General features: G+C 37.6%; 1 protein-coding gene across 2 annotated transcripts in view; it reads right to left on the bottom strand.

Annotated features, from left to right (window-relative positions):
- ITPR2 (inositol 1,4,5-trisphosphate receptor type 2) overlaps nt 1–24,506 on the bottom strand; it is a 506,436-nt gene that overhangs the window by 227,287 nt on the left and 254,643 nt on the right. For both annotated transcript variants that reach the window (XR_004665727.3, XM_003828909.5), the window contains exons 33-35: nt 23,214–23,342; nt 21,917–22,037; nt 5,061–5,251 (exon numbers count right to left, since the gene is read on the bottom strand). Coding sequence is in view for 1 of the 2 variants with exons in the window: in XM_003828909.5 (XP_003828957.3) it covers nt 5,061–5,251; nt 21,917–22,037; nt 23,214–23,342 (441 nt within the window). In the remaining variant the exon portion in view is untranslated. The remainder of the gene's footprint in view (nt 1–5,060; nt 5,252–21,916; nt 22,038–23,213; nt 23,343–24,506) is intronic.

Genomic DNA, 24,506 nt, shown 5'->3' with positions numbered 1-24,506 from the left:
CAGTGCCTAGGATTATAATGGAGACATGACAGGTACTCATTACATTGCAATAAATTAGGGGAATACCCAGGGAACAGCTAAAAAAAAAAAAAAAAAAAAAGATTTCCAGCCAGGTGCGGTGCCTCACGCATGTAATCCCAGCACTTTGGGAGGCCAAGGCAGGTGGATTGCATGAGGCCAGGATTTGGGGACCAGCCTGGTCAACATGGTGAAACCATGTCTCTACTAAAAATACAAAAATCAGCCAGGCATGGTGGCATGCGCGTGTAGTCCCAGCTACTCAGGAGGCTGAGGTGGGAGAATCACCTGAGCCTGGGAGGCGGAGGTTGCAGTGACGCAATATAGCGCCATTGCACTCCAGCCTGGGTGACAGAGCGAAACCCTGTCTCAAATTGAAAAAAAAAGAAATTCCCATGTGTCATTGGTCATTCAGAATGAATCATTTCATCCAATGGGGAAAGTCACTGAAATATTATTTGAAGCAATATTAGTACTATACATGGGTTCAGTGACATTCAACAGAATTTCAAATTATAATTTTTGAGAGACCGTATTGGTCACCTACCCAACAGCCTTTCTTTACCCTCTTCCTTGCTAACAGAATCTCAATGTCATTTCTGAGTCAGGCCACAACATTCTCAGGGGATGAGCCCCCTCAGCTTAGGGTCAAGATTGATTACTCTAAGCAGAGGCATGGTTATCCCATTTCCGCCTGTAGCAATCTGTCCAGGTATGATTATGTGACACAGTCCCAGTCAATGAGACACCAGGTGAAGTCAGCTGAGAGAGCAGGGTACATGTGGTGTGTGGGGAGGTTCTTTCAAAACCACCTACTGCTCTCAAGGCAGCTTGAGGGTGTGAATCCAAAATCTGAGACAGCCCTCGTGTGACCCTGGGAGACCAGCATCAAGCTGAATGCCTACAGACCTTTGGTTTTAGGGGCCCAGGCCTACAATTAGCAAACTCAAGGAAAGCCACAGCTCCAGGTTTCTTGCTATGTGAAATGATATGGTCTTTATTATTTAAGTCACTTTTAGTTGAATGTTGTGTTATTTAAAGCTGAAAGCATCTTAACTGATATGTTTCTAAAATGAACTGCAGGTAATCATAATTTCCTAAACATTCTTTAATGGTTAAAGCACCCCCATTTTATTTTTAAACTACATTAGAAGAAAAAAAAACTAACTTCTTACATAAAGGAACAATTTATTCACCCATAGCTATGGCATATTTTTATTAAGCAGAACATTGCCAATTGCTTATTGTCACTCTTAGCTACAGAAGCACAGATGGGGATGTCACCCTCTTGATTTCTTATAAATTATGTTAATTCATGTTTTAACTCTTTCTCTTTCTGAAAAAGTGATCATTTCTACTTCAACCACTCTAAATAAGCTTTCTGAGAAATGTCTGAAAACAATTAAAAGAGACTAATGGGAACTAGCATAAAGGGGAAAACTAGATATTATATAAAAGTGGGGAGAGCATGTTTATCAAATATGACAATATTTAATTAAATGTCCCTGTTGTTTAGATTACCTCTTCTTTGTTTCATCTACTAAACAAATAGCACTCAGGCTGCTGTGATGTGAATTCTGTCTTTAACTCTTATTTTGGTCATGAGGCAACTATGCAACCTCCCTAAGTCATTGTTTCCCCACTTGAAATCTTAGGATAATGATACTAACAATCACATGAGTTTGCTGCAAGGATTAAAGGTAAGTGCATAGAACATCCTCTAACACATACAGGCCACTTATTCCATATAAATGCTAGTAATCTTTATTATTGAGCACCAGTTAGCTGTGATCATCACCCAAACTCAGTGGTTTACTTGCCTGTCTTCATCTTAATCACTCCTAACCATTTTACACACTGGTTTCTGCTCTTTGAAACACTTTCTGCTCTTGACTTCTATGACACCACACTTTATTTTCCACTATGTCCTTACTATTTCTTCATCAACTCTTGATAGCTCCTGCTCCTTTTCTCTTTGCTATCTACATTTTCTTCCGAGAAATCTCATCCAATTCTATGGTTTTAATAACATCTGTATGTTGGAAATCCCACATTTATATTTCCAGCATGGACATCTTTCTAAACCACTTCAGACTCACTTATCTAACAGCCTAGTTGACACACTCACTTAGGTATCTAAATAGGCATCTCAACTTTAAAATTCCCCAAATAGAACTCCTAATTTCAACTCAGCCTCAACTTCTTTCTCTCCCATTACTTCCTATCTTAGTAAATAACACAATCATATCAAAACCAGAGTCATCCTTGATTCTTCTTTCCATTATCCTACAACACATCGATTCATCCACCAAGTTCTATTAGTTCTACAACTAAATGCATACAAAATTAATACACTTCTCTGCATTACTATTGTTACCTCCTTAAGCCAAGCTACCATCACCTTTTGCCTGAATTAATGCAAAGCTACCTAACTAGATTCACTGCTTCCATGTCTGGATCTTATAATACACTCAGAATTCACAGTGATCTTTTAAAAAGTAAACCAGGTCAGCCTCTCCTCTGCTGAAAATCTTCAATGAGTTGTCATCACACATAGAATACAATTAAAATGCCTTAATATGTGCCTTAATCTGTTCAGGCTGCTATAACAAAATAGCTTAAACTGAGTAGCTTATGAACAACAGAAATTATTTCTCATAGTTCTGGAGGCTGCGAAGTCCAAGATCAGGCACCAGCAGATTTGCTGTCTGGTGAGGATGCACTTCCTGGTTCATAGAGGGTGCTTCTCTTGCTGTGTCCTCACATGGTAGAAGGGCTGAATGAGCTTGCACGGGCCTATTTTATAGGGACTCTAATCGCAACTCCCAGAAGACATCACCTCCTAATACTATCCCCTTGGGGGTTAGAATTTCAGCATATGAATTTGGGGTGGGGGAGGACACAAACACTCAGGGCACAGCCATAGCACCATGTAAGTCTCTACATGATTTGGCCCCTTATCTCATAATATTTTCTTCCTTTACTCACTAAACTCCTGCCCCAGTGGGCTTTTCTTGGATCTTCAAACCCATCAACCTCCTGTCTAACCACCTTTGCATTTCCTATTTCCTTCCCATAAAACTATCTGAACCTAAATCTTGGAATAGATTATTCATCTTCATTATTCATATCTCAACACAACTGTTACTCTGGCAGAGAGGAACTTCACAATTACAGGGCCACTCTCCCAGTAATTCTCCACCATGCTGTTACTCTGTTCTATTTTTTACATTGCAGTTTTAATTATCCAACAATTTATCATTTATTTAATGAGTTAGAATGCATGTCCCAGAAGAGCATAGACCCCATGGCTCTCTCTTTAGCACTTCACACAGTGGCTAGTATAGAATTTTCACTAAATAAATACTTACTTAATGGATATCAATCTATTAAAAGAAGTTTACTAAAAGAAGTTTAAGGCACACCCTCTCTGTGCTGGTTGACACTACTATATACCTCTCCTCTGAAATGTTCCACTCCCTTTGCTCTCCTGATCCTCCTCCTTTCTGACCCACTTTTTTTTCTTGCACTCTTTATGTGGCCATTCTGCTACCCTTAGCCTCTCATAGGGCGTTCTTTTTTTTTCTCCTATCACTGTATTTTCTCTTTTAGCAATACCAACCACTATCCTTGCTCCAACTATTATCTTCAAATATAGACTTAACTTCCAATATACTCAGTAGCCTGCTACCCTAGTTCACTGTATTTTCCATTGCCCTCCTATTGCATTCTCTTCTCCTCTGCTCTTAAAATAAACAGTCTTAATGATACTACCTAGTCTCTAATCATCAGGGCCTCTTAAACTCCTCTCATGCCCTGTCTCTACTTCCACCTAAGAGCCCCAGGTCTGGTGACCCTGCCTTCATTATTATCTGCAACACCTATTTCTTCATTTCATCCATATCACCACCTGGCTTAGACCTTAAGTAACTTCTCACTAGTCCCTCTTCCTCTAGTCTCTTTTAGATAACCCTATCCTACAAATCAAGAACCACTTATAATGGCATTTTCCCCCAAATTTTTAATGTCTCATACCATTTAGGTTTCTCATACTCTCTGAATCTAACTTGTCCTTCTAATCCTGTATAACACTCATCTACATGTGACCTCTCATAATATTTATTTCAGTTAATGTCTTGGCCATTTTGTAGAAAAAAAACTTCTTCAAACTATACCCCAATTCAACTCCATGCAATATTCTACTAATTATGTGAATGGGAAGATGTCTATTATGGGCTGAATTAGAACTCCCCCAAATTTCGTATGTTGAAGGCCTAACTCACAGTACCTCAGAATGTGACTGTCTTTAGAGCTAGGGCTTTCAAAAGTGTAATTAAGATAAAATGAGTTCATATGAGCGGGCCCTAATCCAACATAACTGGTATCCTTATAAGAAGAAGGGATTAGGACACAGACATGTGCAAACACAGAGGAAAGAGCCTATGAGAACACAGCAGGAAGTCCACCATGTGCAAGCCCAGGAGAGAAGCCTCAGGAGAAAGCATACCTGCTGATACCTTGATCTTGGACTTCTAGCCTCCAAAACTATGAGAAAATAAATTTCTGTTGTTTAAGCCACCAAGTCTGTGACATTCTGCAACAGCAGCCCTGGCAAACTAATACAATTTCCAGGCCTAAATCAGGAGTGAGATACTATACAAGTAATTTGGGAGCAAGGTGCTTGGATCATTCTTACCAAAGGATTAGAAGGGAATACTGAAACATAAGTTGAAGCAAGATTATGAAAATTTAGTTGATTTACCAGTGTTATCATTGCTATTATGATCATTATTTTGATATTAAGACCCACTATTCACTACTATACTATCAAAACAGAGTTATTAATATACACTCATTAAAAAATAACTCACGACATATGGAAGCTATATGTTTAAAAAGAGCAGTGGTAGTAGAGAGTTGTAAAGCAAGGCCTGGTCCCCAAATAGAACTTTATATTTTTAACCATATTTTATTTATGTGACTACATATTTTTTAAAAATATAATTTAGAAAATATTAATGCTATTTCATGCTTTCATGTACCTGTAACTTTTCAATAATATTTCTGTAATCCCAAGCAGGCCCTCCAAGAGCTTCCTTAAAGCGTGGCCCAGAGCGAGCTGATAGTCTCCAACCCATTGCTGCTCTCTGCACCATATTTGAATGGCTCTTCATGAAAAGAGTATTAACTTGGCTGTCCAAATCCACTGGAATGGCAATTCCACGATTTTTTGCTGAAAAAGAAAGATTTAAAATATTTCCCTCTTAATTTGACTAAAGTTTCTTACATATTATCCATACAATCTTATAAACATAAAAGAAAAAATATTAAATCTTTAAACTCTGCCATTAACTTGTTTTATATAACTGTAAAAGCTTCTAACCTGAATGTATTTCAATTCTTAAGACCAATTAGTAAAGTGGGTTCATGAAACATTCAAGAACTTATTTGATTTCTTAATGATTCATGCTTGAAATGTACTTTATACAGCATCAATACAGAAAAACACTGTATAACAACCAGCATATTTGTACCTTCCCAGATGCCAACATAAATAAGAAAGCAGACATAAAACACGCGATATAATTATTCCACTCCATTCATTAAGTAGTGTTTGTGTGCACACAAAATTGTATGTGATGAAACATCTGAGAATAGAAATAACAAGTTGAAGAGTGTAAAACATCTGCATTGGAAGAGGGCACTCTTCCCGAGATCTGCTCTCTTCCCAAGATCTGCTGAAATTTATATTTTAACAAGTTTACATCACAACAATACTGAAAATTGAGAATGCTTGTCACAAAGAAAGCAGTAATGTTGAAGCATTTTTGCAAGGCAAAATGAAGATGGGATTAGTCCATCAGCGAAAGAAGAGAAGAAACTGCCCCACAAGAGATTAGAGTTAGAAAAGGTCTTCCCAGGTGTGCAGTCAACCAAAACAAAGTGCAGCAGGGATATGGGGCAACTCATTAAAGAATAACAGCTGAACAATGAGAACACTTGGACACAAGAAGGGGAACATCACACACCAGGGCCTGTTGAGGGGTGGGGGAAGGGGGGGAGGGATAGCATTAGGAGATATACCTAATGTAAATGACAAGTTAATGGGTGCAGCACACCAACATGGCACATGTATACATATGTAACAAACCTGCACGTTGTGCACATGTACCCTAGAACTTAAAGTATAATTAAAAAAAAAAGAAATAACACAAAACATGAAGAAAAACTTGTATAGCAAAAAAAAAAAAAGACAAAGGTAAGATACAAAGGATATATTTTTCTATATTTTATCCAAATTAAATCAATGACAACGGATTAAAAAAAAATAATAACAGCTGAAGAGCTGGGAAGCTAAGGCCCTCCTCCCTCTGATTAGCATAGACATAGCAGTTGGCAGAAGCAGTTTTTACCTGGAGGACAAAGTCAGAGAAATGAAGAAATGTTCTCTCAAGAAAGTAGAATACCTGACTGGACAGAATGCCAAATGCAGGTGTTAGAACTTGATAGAGAAGCAAAATGGAGCTTGAAGTAATGGCAGAGACCATCAAGTAAGAGGTAAAATGTGGGCTGGGTGTGTTGGCTCACGCCTGTAATCCCAGCACTTTGGGAGGCTGAGGCAGGCGGATCACAAGGTCAGGAGATCCAGACCATCCTGGCCAACATGGTGAAACCCCATCTCTACTAAAAATACGAAAACTAGCTGGGTGTGGTGGTGCGTGCCTGTAATCCCAGCTACTCAGGAAGCTGAGGCAGGAGAATCGCTTGAACCCAGTAGGCGGAGGTTGCACACCACTGCACTGCAGCCTGGTGAGAGAACTAGACTCCATCTAAAAAAAAAAAAAGATAGAATGTGGGGAGAGAGAAGAGGCAGCACCAGCAGAGAGAGGAAATACATTAAATTCTCCAACTCCTGCGCAAAGCCCTCCTTACTTAACACTTACTGGTGTTCCCAGTCTGCCTCTGCTATACACACACATGCACATATGCATGCACGCACACAAACACGAACACAGCCTAAAGGAAAGCCTGAGTATCATTTGGTCAGCTTTTGGCCTCTCATACAGAATTCCAGGTCAGCCCTGTCATTTATACAAGAATTCTAGGAAGGAAACAGGCCTTTAAAACTGCAGTGGAAACCTATGCCAGTCATTACGGACTTTCCTAATTACGAACACACCACCAAGGATCACAAGGAAAACCAATACCATTAAGAATAACCAATCCTAGTGAAAACAGGGATGACTCAAGGAAAAGCAAGAAATATTTAAATAATCCTAATTACTGTCCTCAGAGAATTTGAGTATATACTGCATCCAAAAAATTAGAAAATCAGAAAGAAGAATGACATCTTAGAAATTAAAATGTCCTTGCATACATAAACATGTCAAAAATTGGCTGAAAAATAACTGATAGAAACACAATTGGTAATCTGGAAAGGAAGTCAAGGAATCTTCTAAAAATTAAGCATAAAAGATCAAAAAGCAGAATAAAACAGAGAGACTGTGAAATAAAGAGGGTAAACCCAGGAATTTAAATATCTAGCAAATATAAGTTCCAGAAAGAAATAGCAGATACAATGTGAGAGAAGAAATTATTAAGAAAACAATATAAGACAACTTCCTTGAGCTTAAGACACATGTACATCTCCAAATTGAAAAGGTCCACAATATGTTAAACAGGATTAAGTAAGCATATTGGCCGTATTCTGGTAGAATTTTAGAATGCTGTTTTGGGTTGAACTGCATCCCCAAAAAGTATATGTTGAAGTATTAATCATCACTCTCCCTGAATGTGACCTTATTTGGAAATAGGGTCTTTGCAGATGTAATCAAGTTAAGTTGAGGTCATACTGAATCATGGTGGGCCCCAATCCAATTCAACTGGTGTCCTTATAAGAAGGGAAGGAGAGACACAGAGAAATACCTGAGGGACACACACGATGTGAAGATGGAGGCAGAGAATGGATTTATGCAGCTGCAAGCCAAAGAATGCCAAAGATTGTCGGCAAACCTCAGAAGCTAAGAGAAAGGCATGGAACGAATTCTTCCCTGGAGCCTTCAGAGAGAGCATGGTGCTGATGAACCCTTGATTCCAGACTCCTAGTCTCCAAATTGTGAGACAGTAAAATTTCTGTTGTTTTAAACTACACAGTTATGCTAATTTATGGCCAGCCGTAGAAAAATATACAAATGTCAATAGTATGGAGAAAATATCAAGTGCTTCCAGAGAGAAAAGATGATTCCTAAAAAGAGTCTGACTAGCATCAGACTTATCATCATCAGCATTGAATGCTAAAAGATCCAATACCTTTATAGATGAAAAATTTTGAAACAAGGACTTTATGTCCATCTAAACTAAAAATCAAATGTAATTCCCAAACAAAAACATTTCAAAATACGTAAAGGCTCAGAAATTCTTCAATGAACCCCCTATGAAAAAATTACTCTAAAAAAAGAGCAAATAATTTTTACATGTCCACATGGATATGAGAAACTATGGCAACTAAGTATGAATCTGAAGAAGAAAATTAAGTTAGAAACAAATGAAAAAAGATCCATGAGCTATTTCCATGGTTAGGAAATTCTCTTCTACTTGGAAAAGTTTTAATATCATAGTGCTACATTTTTTGTCCTAAATGGTTATAGCAGAACTATAAAGATCATATTTAAAGTTATAATGATAGTCCCCAGAAGGCTTACTTTAAATGAATGAAAATAGGAAGGAAGGGATAAAAAAATTGGATGAATAGATAGATGACAGATAGATAGATAGATAGATAGATAGATAGATAGATAGACAGACAGATAGATAGATAGATAATCTGGCTTGCTTCATATAATGAAAGGAAAGCAAATAGTAGATAATATTACCAGCTGGTGAAAATTCTCTGAAGCTTAAAGATACTCAAAAACTTGTTTGAAAATAGACAATTTGCTGGATGCAATGGTAGCCTCAGCTATTCAGGAGGCTGAGTCAGGTGGATCACTTGAGTCCAGGAGTTTGAGGTTGTAGTGCACTGTGATGCGAATAGCCACTGCATCTAGCCTGGGCAACACAGCAAAACCCTGTCTCTAAAAAGGAAAGAAAAGAAGAGAGGAGAGGAGAGTATAGAGGAGAGGAGAGGAGAGGGGAGGGGAGGGGAGGAGAGGAGAGGGGAGGGGAGGAGAGGAGAGGGGAGGGGAGGAGAGGGGAGGGGAGGAGAGGAGAGGGGAGGGGAGGGGAGGGGATGGGGGGAGAGGGGAGAGGAGGGGAGAAGCAGAGGTGAAGAAGAGGAGAAGGAAAGGAGGAGAGGAAAGGAGAAGGAGAGGAGATGGAGAGGAGAAGGAGAGGAAAGGAGAAGGAGAGGAGATGGAGAGGAGAAAGTGAGGAAAGGAGAAGGAGAGGAGGAGAGGGAGAGGAGGAGAGGAAAGGAGAAGGAGAGGAAAGAGGAGAGGGGAGAGGAGAGGGAGAGGGAGATGAGAGGGAGAGGAGGAGAGGAGAGAAGAAGGAGGAGGAAAGAGGAGAGGTGAGAGGAGAGGGAGAGGAGAAGGAGAGGAGAGGAGAAGGGAGGAGAGGAGAGGGAGAGGGAAAAGAAGAGGGAGAGGAGAGGGAGAGGAGAAGGAGAAGGGGAAGAGGAAAGAGAAGGAGAGGAGAGGCAGAGGGAGAGGAGAAGGAAAGGAGAAGAGAAGGAGAAGGAGAGGTAAGAGGAGAAGGAGAGGAAAGAGGGGAGGAGGAGAGGAGAGGAGGAGGAAGGAGAGGAGGAGGAAGAGGAGGAAGAGGAGGAAGAGGAGGAGGAGAGGAAAGAGGAGAGGAGAAGGATAAGGAGAAGAGGAAAGGAGAGGAAAAGGAAAGGAAAAAGAAAGGAAGAAAGAAAATAGATAATTTTCACTAGCCACACCAAAAACATGTACTAATGTAGACAAAAACTCACGCTGAAGTTTTATAGAAATAATAACAGCTATAAGGCAACCTTAAACAATCAATTTCACCACTGCTTAAATTTCCTTAGTAAATGTTTTCCTAATATTCATGATACGCTTCCCTTTCCCAAAGCATGCAATATCTCTGTTTATGTCTTTCACACACAGCAGTGCAACTGCACTTCTGTCTCATCTGAAGGACAGACGGCCTCAACTCTGCCAAACAGCACATAGTTTTATAAATACTTAATCCTGCACCATGATCAAATCCTGGCAAGATTTTCATCCTTTTCTGGCTGCTTCACACATAAACTGGGTTTGCTCTAAACTTTCAAAAATCAAACAGAAGACAATACTGCTTCTATGTTATTTTCTAAGCAACGAAAATAAAATGTTTCTCAAAACATGTTACAAACAAGTTTCCACTGACATTTAAACACATTGGGGAGGAGATTGGGATTTATCTGCCCTTTAGGAATCAGGTACATTAGGTGAAATTGACCATCAAATAATTGTTGTTGCTATGACTATGACTTACACAAAGAAGTGCTCAATGAATATTTTTCTAATGACACCAGTGAAAATTTAGTTCAATGGCAGCACCTCTGTTATTAACAATGCAGCCTTTTTATTAGTGACTTCAGGGAAATCTCATCCACCTCCAGAATCTCTTGTAAGCTGCTGATGGAACACATTCTTCTATAGCTAGCACCATGGACAAACCAGGATGGGGAGACTCCACGATCCCAAACTCTGTTGAAAGGTTTTTTTGTTTCCCTCAAACCATCCCATTTCGATTGATATTATCTAGTCTCCTGTCTTCACATGAATTGTATAATGAAAATTAGCAAGGTAAAATATACTACTTTCCACGACTGTAGGTAAACTTTGAACAGAGCTAAATGACAATTTTTAGGCAATAATAGAAAATTAACTATGCAATTGAGAAAAAGATTTTTTGAGTCAAAATAAGTCTGCTTTGTAGACAAAGTTTTTTCAAACAATTGTAAAAACACAAATATTTCTAAAGATATGGTCGGAAATAAATTCGCTGCACTGTCCAAATAGTATAAATACTAATCCAAAACCAAAATTAACAATGCTAATTTAGCTGTCCATTGTTTAAAAATTAAAGCAGAAAAAAACAAAAAAGAAAATTATGTCTAAAAAATGAAAATATTAATTTATCATTTCACTTGCAAGGACATTAATAAATAGAACAATATTTTTCAAATGCAATCAAAAACACAATCCAAAGTTAGCTTACTTTTACTAAGCTAGAAAAATTCTGGTATATATATATATATATATATATATATATATAATATATATATAAAATGTCAAAATGTGAACTGGAATGTATTCTTGGGATTAGCAGTTATTCTCTGCCCCATCTGTCTCTCAATAAGGAAGAGCTAATAAATTTACTACAGTTAGCCATTCTTCTGGCCTATAGCATTAACTCCAACTATGTACTTTAATACAAAGGGTCACTTTAAAGTTTAAAATATTTTTTAAAATACTTGTTCCTAGTTCACTTCTAAGTTGGAATGCAATTGAGATACACCTTGTTAAGGATACACTGTCAGCAAGTAAGTACATGGATCCCTTAAAAAACTAATAAGAGAGAGGATGGGTTGTTATCAATGCATTTATCTTTTGTAGAGCTCTGCCTAGAGATAACAGTTCTCTAAAATAGGCTATCTTTATTCACAATTTTTTTTATTTTTAGGCAACTGTCTAATTAGGCTTATAAATCTCGGAAGTTCTCTGGATATGACAAGTCTTTGCAGTGATTTTAAGATGTAATCAAAATCTATTTCTAATTATTATTATTAAATATTGCTTATTATATAAAAAAATTTTAATTAGATGGAATTACTGATGGTATCTGCCAGACCAAAATCTCTGAGAATACAAACAATGCAGTGATAGGTGCCATGGAGAAAAATGCTTAGCTAGATAAACTGACAGGTAGGGGGGAAAGGCAACAGAAAGTGTAAGCATTAATTAGAAAACCTGGTTGGTTGTCAAGTTCTACTGCACAGCCCAGGTGGAGCACAGGAAAGTGGAATGGCAGGGACAGAGAATGGCACATTTCCTGTATCATGTCAAAGGACCCAGAATAAATCTGTACTGAAGCACCAGTATACATAAACAGGAAGAACATCAAATATATTAAATTCATCTTTCCTGTTTGGCACTCAAATTATACTGAGTGAATCCTCAATTAATCCTTACATTGAATAATGCACGTAATTTTTATGGGTTATTGAAGAACTAGTATTGGCACACTTGACTAGTCATCTGGAAAAAATAAAGTTGGTTCCACACCTTATACCTCACAACTAAATGTATCCCAGATAGCTCACAATTTTAAACAGCAACTCCCAAAACACAAAGAGACAAACCAAAACTATGAAAATTCTCCACGAGAATTCAAAAAACATCTTAGGCTGATAAGGGCTATTCCGAAGATGAAAGAAAACCTTAAAAGCCTAAAAGAAAATTTAAAAATATTGCATGCCAAAAAATAAATAAAAGTTCAAATGACAAATGGCAAGAAAAAAAATATGGTGGGCACGGTGGTTCATACCTGTAATCCCAACAATTAGGGAGGTCAAGGCGGGTGGATTGATTGAGCCCAGAAATTTGAGACCACCCTGGTTAACATGGTAAAAACTCTTTATACAAAAAAATACAAAAATTAGCCGGGTGTGGTGGCACGTGCCTATAGTCCCAGCTACTCGGGAGACTGAGATGGGAGGATTACTTGAACCCAGGGGAGTCGGGGCTGTAGCCAGCCATGATCATGCCACTGCACTCCACCCTGGGCGACAGAGCAAGACTCTGTCTCAAAAAAAAAAAAAAATCAGAAAAGAAAAAAAAAGAAAAAAAATTGTTACTTATAGGCAAAGAGATCATTTTCTTAAAAATAGTTGCACAAATTATTAAGAAAAAAACCTATTAGGAGAAATAAGGAAAGCACAAGAAGTGACAGTTCACAGAAAAGGAAATAACAATCATTTAATGTTTTTTTCCTCACTCATAAAAAAGAGAAACACACATTAAAACTATAAAAATATTTTTACTTACAAGGTTGGCAAAAATCTAACGCACTGAAGAAGAAAGACATTCTCCTACATTGCTGGTGGAGTGTAAATTGAACAATCTCTACAGAGGGCAGCATCCGTCAGAAGTGAAATAACCCAAAAAGTCTACTCCTAGGTATTTACCTTATTCACATGTGCAAAATGATTGAAAACAACATAAATATCCAATAGTGAGGTTAAATCTATTTTAATAGTCATGAAATGGGATGTTATGCAGCCAAAGAGAAGAATGAGATACTCACTCATTTATTTGTATTCATTTATTTTATTCATGTGATAAATATACATTGAGTACCTACTGTGCTATAGACAAGGTCAGGCTCTAGAATTTTATAACAGGTAGGGTACTTAGTTTTATTCTGCTTTGTTATTTCTGTACATGTTATATCTACCCCTAATATACTGGAAATTAATCGAGGGTAGAAAACATGGTTTGACATATTGCATTTCCCCCAAAATTAGAATAATGCATTTCAGATAATGAGGAATCATTATAAATCAGTTGAGTTAATAAATATGTGAAAAATTGTATGATATTGTCCTATTTTATAACTTACTCAGATTTAATTTTTTTAGTAATAATTGAGTTTTTAAAAACTGATCACAGGGATATATCATGTCAAGCTCCTTCTAAAATCAACCACAACACCTTAGATAGATTAAAATAGATAAAATGTTTATTTAATAGAGACTGAATTTCTCTTCTGAAAGAGTTAATATTTTCTACATGTACAATTTTTTGGGACAAGTTGGCTTGTAAATTGATGTTTATTATTCAAAACATTTGTAAAAGATATTTTATGGAATTTCCACTTGGAAAATAGATTATGTTGCCAACAAAGTACCCAGCATTAATTCCCCCAAATCATTTGAAGATTATGAAACACATGGAGTAAAATTCTTTTTTAAGAGGAATAATATGGAAGTAATTCTTGGATACTTTTTCTCAAAGTCCTATACTTCTACCATGTGCTATTTTACTTTAAATAAACGAATAAACTGAGGAACAGCAATTGACCAAGCGCATTAAAAAAATTCGCATAGCCTTAATGGCCTGAATGTTTCTCAAATCTCTGTGAACACCATGGTGTACATTTACTGCAGAGCTCTCCATCCTTACTTGCTCCCACCATCACCCTTAATTTAGCTCATTGAGGGCAGAGGATGATAAAGATGTTTATACCTTACATTCCAGTTAGGCCCCCTGCATGTAATGACTTTGCTTGGGAATTTGCATTTATGATCACTTAAAAGCTTGTATCTTCTTATCAATTTCAAGTCCTACATCTTAGAAGACAGTGTAACAATGGAGGTAAATATCAGTAATTTCTACATATAAAAAGACATTCAAAAGCACTTTAGCCTTTAAAAGTTTAAAACATTTTATCAGAAAAATCTAACATGATATACATGGTATATTCACAATTGATCGTGGCTTCAGTTTTAAAAACTTCTGAAGTTTTATCAGAAAAATTCGACATGACATAGTAAACTCACAGAGGATCATAGCCTCAAAACATTAATGGCAATAGATAAAGTTACAGCAAACTTCTGGAGCAATCAAGGGAAAGGAGGAAAAGCAATAGATGATAGGAAGTATTCTTTTTCTATAAAGAACTTTCCCAAAACCCTTATAACTCAGTTCACTAGCTCCTCACCTTCTTTTTACTTTATTTGAAAACTCTATATATTTGTCTCATGTATAGCTTAAATTACCACCTTGATCCATAATGCATACGGTATAAAACAGGTAACACATCTGCTTAAACTGATTTGTGATAGCAGAGCAGAGATTTGTGATAGGAGAGGTTAATGCCGCTAGCACGTCAGTGCAGAAGGGATTCAGATCCTGGCTCAGGCCCTGCCTACCTGTGTGACCTTCAGAAAGCTGCCAAACCCTGATAACGTCATTTCCCCATCTATAAAATGGAGCTAAGAATTATGTCCACATCATAGATTTCACTAGATTTTCCAACACTCGGTAAATGCTTGCTGCTCTCAGCAAAGCAAACACTGACTTAGAGAGTGCTTTTGCTGATTTTTACTACCTTTTGTATTCCATGTACAACTAAGAAAAAGAATGAAGTATTTTTGATGCTAGATGAGTTAAGCTACTGTACTTGACAGCAATTTACAAATCATAAAATGTTATATAAATATGACTATAATTGATCTTTACATTGACAGCAATGTGTTTATCAACTTGGAAATGCACTGAAAATCTGCCTTATAAACAAAGTACTCTCTTGACTTTGTTGCATTTTAAATATGCATATCCCTTGTTCTGTTTAATATTAAAAATTCTTGCATATTTGAATTCTGCTAAACTTTAGTGCCTCTGTGTGTTTTTAAAGAATTGCTGAAACACAAAAATAATTTTGCACCTGAGTTGTAAAATGTCAGACAGATCCCCACCCAACAAAGTTTTATGGGAGGCCATTGTTTTGATCTAGCCTCCTGCACTAGGCCCCAGCAGACCAGGCCAGAATGAAGTCATTCATGCTAAGTGCCACATAATCAAGCAGAACTCTGAAATGGGCCTTATCCAAGAAAACAGGAGATTCATGGCATTCCATTAAAAGGGGCCTAGTTTGGCATGATGTTTTTTAACCCTTTAAGGAAGGGAACTTTGAAAAGGCCAATTTGCTTCTTGTTCCTTGTTTCTACTTTCTTCAGCCCTTTTCTGTCTAAAAAGCAACTGAGGTGCTGCTTGATTCTAGAATGGAATCGTTAAGTAGACTGAAGCCAGTTGACTAGGGTATTTAGCTGTTGGCTAAATTTTCGTGGGGTTGGATCCCACCAATCTAGGAAGGAGTTAGCTCAATTAAAGTGATTGATTTGCACTCAGTTGATGTACGATAAGATCTTGCAGTCCTTATTTTTGGTTACAGAAATTAAGTATGGTTTCCTTACTTGGGGCTTTGAAGGTTCTTGGTCTGACTTAACCTAAATTTCTAGTTTCATGTTGAAAGTATTGGCGAGAGTAGTAGAAACAGGGTTGACATGGTAATAGTGGCAAATAAAAGGCAATTAGATCTTTAAATAAAATTTGTTGTAATTTTGTCTTTTGACTCCAGTAAGCCAAATGTCCATAGTTCTAGTTTATATGTTAGGACTTTCTAAGACAGGACTTTTGGGGCAACATGATAAAGCATAAAATTCGTACTCAAAAGAAACTTGGATTTCATTTATTTATTTATTTATTTATTTTAGAAACAGGGTCTGGCTCTGTCACCCAGGCTGGAGTGTAGTGGTGCGAACATAGCTCACTGAAGCTGTGAACTCCTGGGCAGAAAAGATCTCCCACTTAAGCTCCTAAGTAGCTAGGACTACAGGTGTGCACCACCATGCCCAGCTAATTTTGTTTTTGGCCTCCCAAAGTGCTGGGATTGTAGGCATGAGCTATCGTGCCTGGCTGAAACTTGGCTTTCAAACCCGACTCAAATACTTATTAATTGGACAAGTTACTTAACCTTTCTAAGCCTAACTTTCACTCTGTGAAACTCCTAGCCTATGGATTATTGTCAGTCAACAAACACTTATTAATCTGCTTAGTCAAGAACAAACACTTTCAGGCTCCAGTGGTGAAGAAAGGAAAGTTCCTCTTTTTATCATTTACATGCTAAAGGGGGGTGGGGCAGACAACAAAGAAGCAATAAATAAACAAACAAGCTGCTTTCAAATAGTGACAAGAGCTAAGAGGAAAATGAAATGGTCTAAGATGATAAGGAGCAGGAAGAAGCTGAGACACTGCATGGGGGGTGTTCTGGAATACTTCACTGAGCAAGGCTTATATTTTGAACTGAGATCTGACTGATGGAGGAAACCAGCAAGTGACATTCTCCAGGAAGAGGATCCAAACAGAGGGAATGGCATATGCAAATGTCCTCAGGTGAGGAAATGCCTGAAGCAGATGAGACTCCGAAAGAAGGTCAGTGTGGATGGAGCAGAGTTGGAGGAGATGGAGGGTGATGGGAAAAGGTCAGACTAGACCAGCTCAGATGAGGAAGGGCTTTTGTAAGTGCAGTGGGGAGTTGTCAGTGGGTGAGTGACATGCTCAGGTTTACATGTTAAGATCCTCTAACAACTGTGCAGGCAATGGATTGCAGTGGCACATTTAGTAAGGACACTCTTCTGTCATCCATGTCCGATGATGGTAGATTTGGACAAGGGTGACACAAGAGAAAGAAAAAGAGAGATTCTGGAAATGGGTCTGACAGAATTTGCTGCTGTGTTTAATGAGAGTAAACAAAAGGGAAGAATCCACTGTGACCCCTAAGGTTTTAAAAGAGTACTAACTGCAAAAGAGTTACTTTTTCAAGTAGCACAGAAACCTGCCTCTTACAGCTGCCATATATGAGTTATAATTCTGTCTTTGGGAACCTGTTAAAAAAAAAAACAGCCGATTCTAACCTTCAAAAGTTTAAAAATAATTATTGTGTTCCTCCTCAGATTTCTTTTCTTTGTCTAAATATTTCAAATGTTTTCAATTACTAAAGTGAGGTGATTTTAGATCCCTTGACGACTGAGGGTTCACTTCTGAATGTGTTCCACTTTGGTTCTCTGTTTCTATGACCAGCGTCCAAAAACAACCAAAAAGCATACAGTCTAATCATCATTAAGCAGAATCTGCTTTTCACCTTCATCCTAGGTAACAACTTTCTATTAATTTCTTTTTGACAGCTGCTTTATAGTTGCCCATCAAAATCTAATATGGGAGACAAGAATAGTACTTGTGATGATGTAAGTTAGAATGAAATGAGACCGTATCAGGCTGTTCTTGTGTTGCTAAAAAGAAATACCTGGCGCTGGATAATTGATAAAGAAAAGAGTTTTAACTGACTCGTCGTTCTGCGGGCCATACAAGCATGGCCTTTGCACCTATCCAGCTTCTGGTGAGGCCTCAGGAAGCTTCCACTCATGGTGGAAGGCACAGGGAGAGCAGACGGGGTCACATGGCGAGGGCAGGAGCAAGGAGTCGGGGCAAGTCCCAAACTTTTAAACAACCAGATCTCACGGGAACTCACCAAGCAAGAACTCACTTATCACCAAGGGGATGGTGCTAAACCATTCATGACAGATCTGTCCCCGTGATCCAGTCACCTCCAACCAGACCCCACCTCCAACATCGGAATCCCATTTCCACATGAGATTTGGAGGGGACAAACATCTAAACCATATCACAGACTCTAAGAAAGGCATACGTGGACGAATGGGGTGAGTTCAGATTTGGATGTAGGAGCCAAGGGTGGCTATGGAGGAATTTGAGCAGAAAAAAAGTTGAGTAATGGGAAAGATGCTGAGGAGTGGCAATGGTGGAAACTCGAGAAAGCTAGTGTGAGCCATGTGGGGGCATCCTAGATGTAACAGTGAGGAATCTAGCCTTAGGTTGTTAGGCAAAGGGATGTTGCTGAAGGTTGGGGATGTAGTGTTGATTTTTTAAACCGACAAAGAATTTCACTTCAGAAAGATTACTCTGGTATCGGGCTTATCTAAATAAGGAAAGACAGAAGGAGATAACATTAATTTCCTGCAGTGGTCCAAGAAGAAAGTAATGAAGGGTTAATGAGGCCATGATGCGGGGAAGGGGAGGGGAGGAACAAATGCAGAAGGAGAGTGGGGACAGAATTTCCAGAGCCTTAGCTGTTCAGATGGAAGGGACCAACAAGGAAAACGAAGAAGGCATGCCTTCTCACAAAGAGAAAACTGAGATTGATATGGAAACCTCACTCTTCACCTATCTTGATTATACCCTTCGATATAATTATTTTTTAGACTTATCACACATGTCTTTATAGCATACGAAAAGGAACTAAAATTTCCTCTTAAATTATAATGCTTTGGCCAGTATGGACATGGTAGGAAATGGAGTCTTATTACTTAGAAATAAAAGATGTATTTAGACTAATATAGTTTCAGTAACTATATTAAGCCCCCAAATCTCTGCAATTCTATGCATGAACTGATTGGATTACACAGTGAGTATCACTGAAGTCAGAATTCAGAAAGCAGTCACAACATGGAATTTCAGTTGTGGCTCCAAGTTCTTTTTCTCTCAATGTATACATGTGATCAACAACATGCCCGCTATGCCCTGTGTAGGGCCAACTGGTATTTCCCTGCCTTGCGTTTGCTAAATATTGAGGGGTAGAGGAGGAGGAACAAGAGGAGAGAGAAAGAAGGAAAAAGAGAAGAGACTGCCTTAATATGTGAAATACTGAAAGAAAAATACTTAGCAGCTAAGACAATGTATTCCTATGTAAAAATTAACACCATCATATTTCTTTGCTTTTCCTTTGATTTTATCTTTTATTGGTTAGTGTGTTTCCTAACTGATTTGGCCCAAATAAAAATACATTTACTGCTGTTTCATTATAACTTGAAAGTAATATATTAGCAGAAATTACATAAAAGTGTGAAGAAGAAAACCAGATCCACACATCATCCATCCACCACTCAGAGATAATCAATATTAAAATTTTATTTATCTCTCTGAACACTTTCTTCTGCGCATCCTTTTAAAATAAAAATTAGGTTCTCTTTCTTTATTTCTCCTTCTTTATTTTTGTGTGTCCTTCTTTATTCTTGATACGATACATACTGTGACCACTTCCTCTTCCTGTACCTCTTCACTTCCCCTCCCACACCATTCAGTTCTAAAATCTTTAGGAGGAGCGCAGAGCAGTAAGTGTCCGTGCTGGGTAAGATGTGCAAAAGAGCCATGGCGCTCCAGAATGTGGGGACCCAAAAGGGAGTGGAAGGTCTATGTAGGAGGACTGCCTGCAGAGAATCAGAACTCAAGTGGAGTTAGGAGGGTGTCCATGCGAGGAGCAGCCTGGGTTGGGGGTTACAGTCAAGGAGTGTATCCATGCAAAGGAGTGGCCCAGGATAGAGAGGTAGAGGCCAAGCCAGGTGAAGGGGATCCCCTGCAGAGCAGCAGCCTGACCTAGCACCAGCCCAAGGGAGGTGCTATGGCTTTATTGTGTCCCTCGAAGTTCGTGTGTTAGAAACTTAATCCTCAATAAAACAGAGGTGAGAGGTGGGACTTTTAAGAGGGCAGAGCCCTCATAAATGAATTGATGCTGTTATGAGTGGGTTAATTATCCTGGGAGTGGGTTTCTAATAAAAATATGAGTTTAGTCCCCTTCCTTTCACTCTCTCTCTCTCTCTTTTCCTCTCTTGCCTTCCACCTTCTGCCTTCCCGCATGGGATGATGCAGCAAGAAGGCCCTCACCAGATGCACGCCTCTCCATCCTGGACTTCCCAGCCTCCAGAACTGTTAGAAATAAATCTCTATTCTTGATAAATTACTCAGTCACAGGTAATCTGTTATAGCAGTGCAAAACAGAGTAAACACAAAACAGACTAAGACCAGAGATGAGGGCAATGCCCCTCCATAGGAGGGTAGCAGAGGCCAAGCTGCAAAAGGACAGCATCCTTGTGGGGTGTGGCCCACCAAGGGGGATCCCAGCTCATGTGGGCTCTGAGGTGAGGAGGGTATGTGCAAAGAATGGTTCCAGGTGTGGAAACATTAAAGTTATTAGTTTATTTGAGGAGAACTGGCATCTTTATCAGCTGAATTTTCCAATCAAGAAATTATGTTTCTCTATTTATTAAAATATTTTATATCCTTCAATATAGTAAAATTTTATTCTCTCATATTGTTTACCCTTAGATGTTTAATGTTTTTGTTGCTATTGATAATGACGTCTTTTTCATATTACATTCTCTTTTGTGGTATACAGAAAGTCTGTTAAGTATAATACTCATTTATAATTAATTACTTAAGTCAACTGTATTATTAGTCTATTAGTTCCACTAATTTTCAATTGAGCCTCTTGGGTTATAACTGCCTTTCAATGTATTCAAATCAAAATCGGGGCTATCACTAAATTTTGTTAATATAAAATAACCTAGGTCAAATTGCAAACAGGGAGAAATGACTAAAAACATTTTAAATGGTCATTAATTAGTTAAGTCATTTATTCATTTCTCACATATTTGTTGAGGCATGCTATAACCCTGGCCAAATTACATAACCTATAAAACTCTCTGTTTGCTTAACTATCAAATGTAAATAATTTAAAACCTATCTAAGGATTAAATGAGATAATGCATGTAAATGGCTGGCATTGCACATGGTAAGTACTCAACAAATGTTAACAGTGATGATGACTGATAATGAAATACGCTATAAACTGCCTTTCCCAATGTCTGCAGAGCCACCATTAGTTGAAAGGATGATCAAGCTCTTCCTTTTTTGTTCAGTACAGCCAAGTGTGCATTTCTTCTCTCCTCTCCCCTCCACCATTGGGGGAATGGCCCTAATTAACTTATTAACTTTCTCTCTCTCTCTCTCTCTCTCGACACCCCACCCCCATACACAAAGAAGAATCTATGAGAAACTCTTCTAGAATCTACTCACCTTCCTTTAGCTGTAATGCCCTTGCCTTCAATTTCATTTGTAATTTCTGAAGCCTTGAATATTGACACACTTCAAACAAAATTGGAAAACTACAAGACCCTCAAAAAGTCCTATGTCATATGAAGGTATTAGCAAGTCAGGCCACTTAATAGACAAGACAATTCCATAGTGAAATCTGAGGTAACAATTAACTAAAATCCTCTAAAATCTGACTGAGCCATATTAAAGTTCCATATGCAATAATATTAAATTTAAGATTTTTAATATAATGATTATATCCTCCTCCCAAAAAGTATGCAACATTCAGAATCATTTGCTGATGGCTGCTCTTCAGTTTAACAGAAAACATACTGGTTTTCTTAAGTTGTAAATTGGGAAGCTGCTTGTGTTGCCCATTAGCCAAAAACCTAATTTCTTCAAGAAATGTAAAAATAAGTAAAACTCAAACTATGACTTACCCACTTCAGCCAAAGTTCTGATACAGGATTCCACTGAGGCTTTCTGTGCTGGGTTTGGCCAGGTGCAATTGTAAATTCTGAAGGCAGATTGCAGTAGCTGAATAAAAACTGGCTGATGTGTCTAAAACCAGAAAGAAGGTAGGCAAAAAGAGATGCTAAACCATTAATAGCCCTGATGTAGCATCTATGCATTCTCAGAAAGGTTCATCAAAATAAAATAAAATACAATCTTTCACGTTTCAGTGCTAGTTAATAAATATCTCATTCATGAAACATTTATTAGATACTCTCTTCATGAGAGGCAACATGCTACACACTATAGGGAATTGATTATTTTCATTTTAATTATATTCTTAATCAGAAAAATATGCCATTTCCTGAAGCCAATAACATGAATATCTTTTATAATCCATGGTTTATTCCCATGAGCAAATAAGCAGGTGTTTCTGGGTTGGTTGGTTTGTTTTGGTTTCATATGATGGGCAAGTAGAGGAGACAACCATTTTGAACTACAGAAACAATTTCCTATGGTTCTATCTAATAGTTTAAAATTTTTCCCTAAAGAAAGTATAATTGAAATGATATTTTTAGAAGAGTTATACACAATCACTGTAGAATATTTGTGGACCACAGAAATGAAAATCATCAAGAATGCTACAACATAGAGATACAGTATCAATATTTGAAGATATTTACTCTCTGAGTTTTTTGATGCATGTATTCTTTACACAAACAAATTTGGATGATACTATAATGGAATTCAGTGGCCTAATATTACTTCATGTTTATTTTCTTGGTCATCAATTTTCCCTTTAAAACATGATTTTTAATTACTATATAATAAACCAACCTACAGATATAATTTATTTAGCTTTTCCTCCTTTTAAGGATGTTTAATTGATTAAATTTTTAGTATTATAAATACTTGAATTAAAAGTTTTAGTATATAAATCTTTGTTAATTCTTTTAGGATAAGTTACTAAAGTAAAACTTTAGGGGCAAAATGTCTATCATTTAAAGAATTAATTGTGCAGTTATTTCAACACCTGGCAATCAACATACAGATATGAAGTTCTTAGTCTGCTTAGAGAAAAAGGAAAAATAATTCAATGTAAAGATGAGGTCTTTTTATTTAAAGTAAAGTTTGGTAAACTCAGAAAGAGGCATAATAGTAAATAATATAAGAGAAGAATAAACATCTGAAGTGTAGGAAATGACTTCCTGACCAGAAAAACTTTCTCCTACTCAAATAAGAGAAACTCTTTGCAACAGAATGCTTTGCAATTGTTTGACTTACCTGGAGGCTGGTACTATTGTCTGAAAAGGGAGAATTAAAGAAGCCGCTCACAATATTCATTATTGACTCAGTAACACACTTTTCCAAAAAGATGTCTGCATGTTTCCTGTCTGTAGTTGTGTTGCAAACCTGGAGAGAAAATAAAACAACTCAATATGTTTTATCACATTTTTAAACCACAATTCAGTATTGGAACCACCTAAAAATTGTCCTGAAATAGTTGTCAGTAACATTTCTTCTGCTTTTTAAAGTTGCTGAGAAGAGAAGCATTTCAGCCTGAAATCATGAAAATTGTATCAATCTTCAGTAGCTTCTCCATCAAGTTAGCCTGTCATTTCAGCCTTGAAACCAGAATTCTTTCACAGACCCCCAGCCTCTTCTTTTTAATTTGCTTCTCCCTTCTCTTGCACACCAACCTCTCCCTCAGCCTCCAAGCTTGGCTTTGCTGGAGAACACTTTTCCACTCAGTGTAAGAGACCAAAGACGAAACAGTCATTCTAAGTGTAAGAAAGGTGATTAATGATAGTTAGTAACTCCAACCATTTTCACTCCTAACCCTCACTCAAATTGGAGGACACAAACACAGAAAGCATCTGGAGAGGAAAACAGAAAGGTAGGAGAAGATAAATCAAACCCTTCCCAATAATTTTGATGTTATCATCCATGGATTATCTAAGAAGTATGGAAGTATAGGTTTGCGTGCATTCTTCTCAGAGTGGACTCAGCCAAAGAGACAACGCTGAAGCTGGAGAAAGACCAGAAAAGAGCATCCCTGGCTCCTGCTCTGATCTTTACATCTGATGAAATGAGGCAGTAATTGGTCATTTTGCATTTTGCTGTAAATTTCAATGTCAGCATGAACAAATTGCAAAAGCTAAGATACCTAATTAAAAACACATGAAAAAAAGTTGGCTGGTGAAAAGACAGAAAAACATAGAGATAAAAAGAAAAAGAAGTGGGAGTGGTGGGCAGAGAATGTTAGAAAAGACTGAAAAACTGCAGCAGAGAAAGAAAGTTTAAATTTTCACAAAATTGTGGTGGGTAATATGGTGGCCAGATGTTCCAGATGTTCTTAGACCATCCAAATTTTTATGTAATTTTAAAAATTTTTCAATAAGGTGCTTAACTAAAAGAATAAGTCAATGTCACTTAATCTGATATTGTTTTAAAAGCTTTCACACAAATTCATAAAAGAGAAAATTTTCCTTCTCAAACCATGTGTCCCGGGGCTTTTGTTTTGAGATCTGGGAGCACTAATGTCAGCATTTGCCAAATGGAGGCGGGAGAAAGAGA

Source organism: Pan paniscus, chromosome 10 (assembly GCF_029289425.2).
Source record: "Pan paniscus chromosome 10, NHGRI_mPanPan1-v2.0_pri, whole genome shotgun sequence".
Lineage (NCBI taxonomy): Eukaryota > Metazoa > Chordata > Mammalia > Primates > Hominidae > Pan > Pan paniscus.
Note: the sequence above shows the minus strand (reverse complement) of the source record. Positions and strands in the feature narration are given on the sequence as shown.